Source organism: Gorilla gorilla, chromosome 11 (assembly GCF_029281585.2).
Source record: "Gorilla gorilla gorilla isolate KB3781 chromosome 11, NHGRI_mGorGor1-v2.1_pri, whole genome shotgun sequence".
NCBI lineage: Eukaryota > Metazoa > Chordata > Mammalia > Primates > Hominidae > Gorilla > Gorilla gorilla.
The window spans coordinates 130083780-130086817 of record NC_073235.2 but is presented as its reverse complement, the minus strand read 5'-3'; the positions used below and the strand labels follow the sequence as shown (position 1 = coordinate 130086817).

Genomic DNA, 3038 nt, shown 5'->3' with positions numbered 1-3038 from the left:
CAATGAGCAAGAAACTGGATTCTTGCCACTACTTACTGGAAATATTTTATTACACAAGAATATTGTTTAGTCATGCTAAGAAGAAGGATTTGACAAGTTAACCCATCTTTTCTCTTACTTAGGTATTTTCCAACAAATTCTTGTCACACTTTGAAGGAATCAATCCACAAACCACTATGGCATGGAGAAGCTGGCAGCCCTTGTTTTGAGGTCGTGGGGCAAGAGACATGAAGAAGCAGGTCCCTGAGCAGTACCAGTCCCAGCTGCACATATTTAGGCTTCTGGGCTAAGCTCTGGGTCCTAAGTGGCGGGGGTGGATTAGGGCTTGAGTTTTTTACATAGTTTTTTTTTTTGTACTCTTGTGATATGTGGGATACTAAAGTGCACATGCCAGGGCTGGGCCTAGATCTTACCTAGATCTGAGGTTGGTACTGGGTGCATGAAAAACTCCTGTGATGATGATGATGATGATGATGATGATGATGATGATTATATTTGAGACAGAGTCTCACTCTGTCGCCCAGGCTGGAGTCCAGTGGTGCGATCTTGGCTCACTGTAGCCTCTGCCTCCTGGGTTCAAGCAATTCTCCTGCCTCAGCCTTCTGAGTAGCTGGGACTACAAGTGTGAGCCACCATGCCCAGCTAAGTTTTTGTATTTTTAGTAGAGACGGGGTTTCACCATGTTAGTCAGGATAGTCTCCATCTCCTGACCTCGTGATCCACCTGCCTTGGCCTCCCAAAGTGCTGGGATTACAGGCGTGAGCCACTGCACCTGGCCGCTCCTGTGATTATTGAAGAATCACCAACAGTTGAGACATCCTCTGTGAAAGAGGGCCCATGGCACCTCAGCCACAGCTCTAAAATAGGGCTCAACACATGACATTGAAACTACTTGTTGCTCCTACTTGATTTTACTTGATGAGCCCTCTCTACTGACACCATGGGTTGCTGTGGTTGTGGTGGTCGTGGTGGCTGCGGTGGCTGTGGTGGCTGCTGCGGTGGCTGTGGTGGTGGCTGCGGTGGTGGCTGTGGTGGTGGCTGTGGCAGCTGCACCACCTGCAGGTGCTACCAGGTGGGCTGCTGCTCCAGCTGCTGCCCCTGCTGCCGTGGCTGCTGTGGGGGCTGCTGTAGCACACCCGTGATCTGCTGCTGCCGCCGCACCTGCAGCTCTTGTGGCTGTGGCTATGGGAAGGGCTGTTGCCAGCAGAAGTGCTGCTGCCAGAAGCAATGCTGTTGCTAGGAGGGACCCCAGCCTCTGGGCAGGTGCCCTTTCTTGGGCTTGGATTTGTAGACTTTGTGTACTTTCATCTCCTCTGGTTCACCTAAATATTGAGTAGTGGTGGCCAGGCGCCGTGGCTCACGCCTGTAATTCCATCACTCTAGGAGGCCAAGGCAGGTGGATCATTTGAGGTCAGGAGTTCAAAACCAGCCTGGACAACATGGTGAAACCCTGTCTCTACTAAAAATACTAAAATTGGCCAGGCCTGGCGGTGAATGCCTGTAGTCCCAGCTACTCTGGAGGCTGAGGCAGGAGAATCGCTTGAACCCAGGAAGCGGAGGTTGCAATGAGCTGAGATCTCACCATTGCACTCCAGCCTGGGCAACAAGAGTGAAACTCCATCTCAAAGAAAAAAATACATATATATAATAAATATATATTTTATATATATATATAGAGAGAGAGAGAGAGAGCAAGAGAGAGCAGCATGTGATTTCATATAAATACACCTGATTAGAAGTCACAAGCCCAAATTCAAGTCCATGCTCTGCCACAGCAGTCAGCCACAAACAAGTCAGTCAGCCTCCCAGAGTCTTGCTTATTCACCTATAAACTAATAAGTTTGAACTAAGAATTAGTAAGGAGCTTTTCAGTTTTAACAACATGTAAATCTACTGAGATCTATTGAGTTTGCAGAACTAAACTCACAGGCTCTCCAGCCCCACGCTCTGAAGATTTCTCTTATGTATCTTATGCTTTTAAATATATATACCTTTGCTATAGTGGGCATTAAAATTTGTTAACACGAAAAATCACCTTTAATCTCATATGATTCATCAGTTATAATCTGCACTGCAACAAAAACAGGCCATAGCTTACCTGATGAAAGTTCAAAAGTTTACATTAATGAACTCAGTGGAATGAAATAATGATTACTAATATATTCCATTCTTTCAAAACATTTACTAAATGTGGAAATTCTGTGCTTATTTACCTGCTTATATTCGTTGTATACTATATATTGGCTACAGCTTCTAGTGTTCCCTTATCTTCCTAAATATAATTTAATAAAACAGTAGAAAAATATTGTATTTCACTGTGTTTGTTTTGATTTGTTTTTGTCGTTTTTGAAGGAGGGGTGAGAGTGATGAAGCTGATACTTGGCAACACATGTTGCAAACTTTAGGAAGGTTGTAAGATCAAAGACAAGGGATATTCTGAATTTATTAGGGTAATGTTAGCTACAACGAAGATTTTCTTGTTGCTGTCAACTATCCTGGGCAGTTTTAGGTGGGCAGGAGGGGATGAGGATTCGGGAAGCTATTCTTCACTCAGTCATTTAGGGATCTAGGCTGAAGACAGCACTGGCATTTTCAAGATATGGCTTCTAAGATGGCTTAGTGCATCCCCAGTCTATAGGTAGAAAAGAAAAGAACAGATAGCCCAACACTTCTTAAGCACTGTGGCTTGACAGTGACACAGCTTGTCATTGGTTAGAAGTAACCACATGGTCCTGGCCAGGGTTGGTGGCTCATGCCTGCAATCCCAGCACTTTGGGAGGTGGAGGCCAGTGGATCACCTGAGGTCAGGAGTTCGAGCCCAGCTTGGCCAACATGGAGAAACCCCATCTCTAATAAAAAATAAAAAGGAATTAGCTGGGCATGGTGGCACGTGCCTGCAACCCCAGCTACTCAGGAGGCTGAGGCAGGAGAATTTCTTGAACCCGGGAGGCAGAGGTTGCAGTGAGTCAAGATTGTGCCACTGCACTCCAGCCTGGGTGACAGAGTGAGACTCTGTCTCAAAAAAAAAAAAAAAAAAA

The 3038-nt window shown here is 45.6% G+C and overlaps 1 protein-coding gene across 1 annotated transcript; it reads left to right on the top strand.

Annotated features, from left to right (window-relative positions):
- The first annotated feature begins 940 nt into the window (after positions 1-940).
- LOC129532044 (small cysteine and glycine repeat-containing protein 7-like) lies at positions 941-1240 on the top strand. Its single transcript, XM_055380064.1, has one exon. The coding sequence runs from the start codon at positions 941-943 to the stop codon at positions 1238-1240; it is 300 nt and encodes a 99-aa protein (XP_055236039.1).
- The last annotated feature ends 1798 nt before the right edge of the window (positions 1241-3038 follow it).

Bases quoted from the DNA above. Each gene is read 5' to 3' on its own strand.
- LOC129532044 (XM_055380064.1), top strand. From the start codon at position 941: ATGGGTTGCTGTGGTTGTGGTGGTCGTGGTGGCTGCGGTGGCTGTGGT.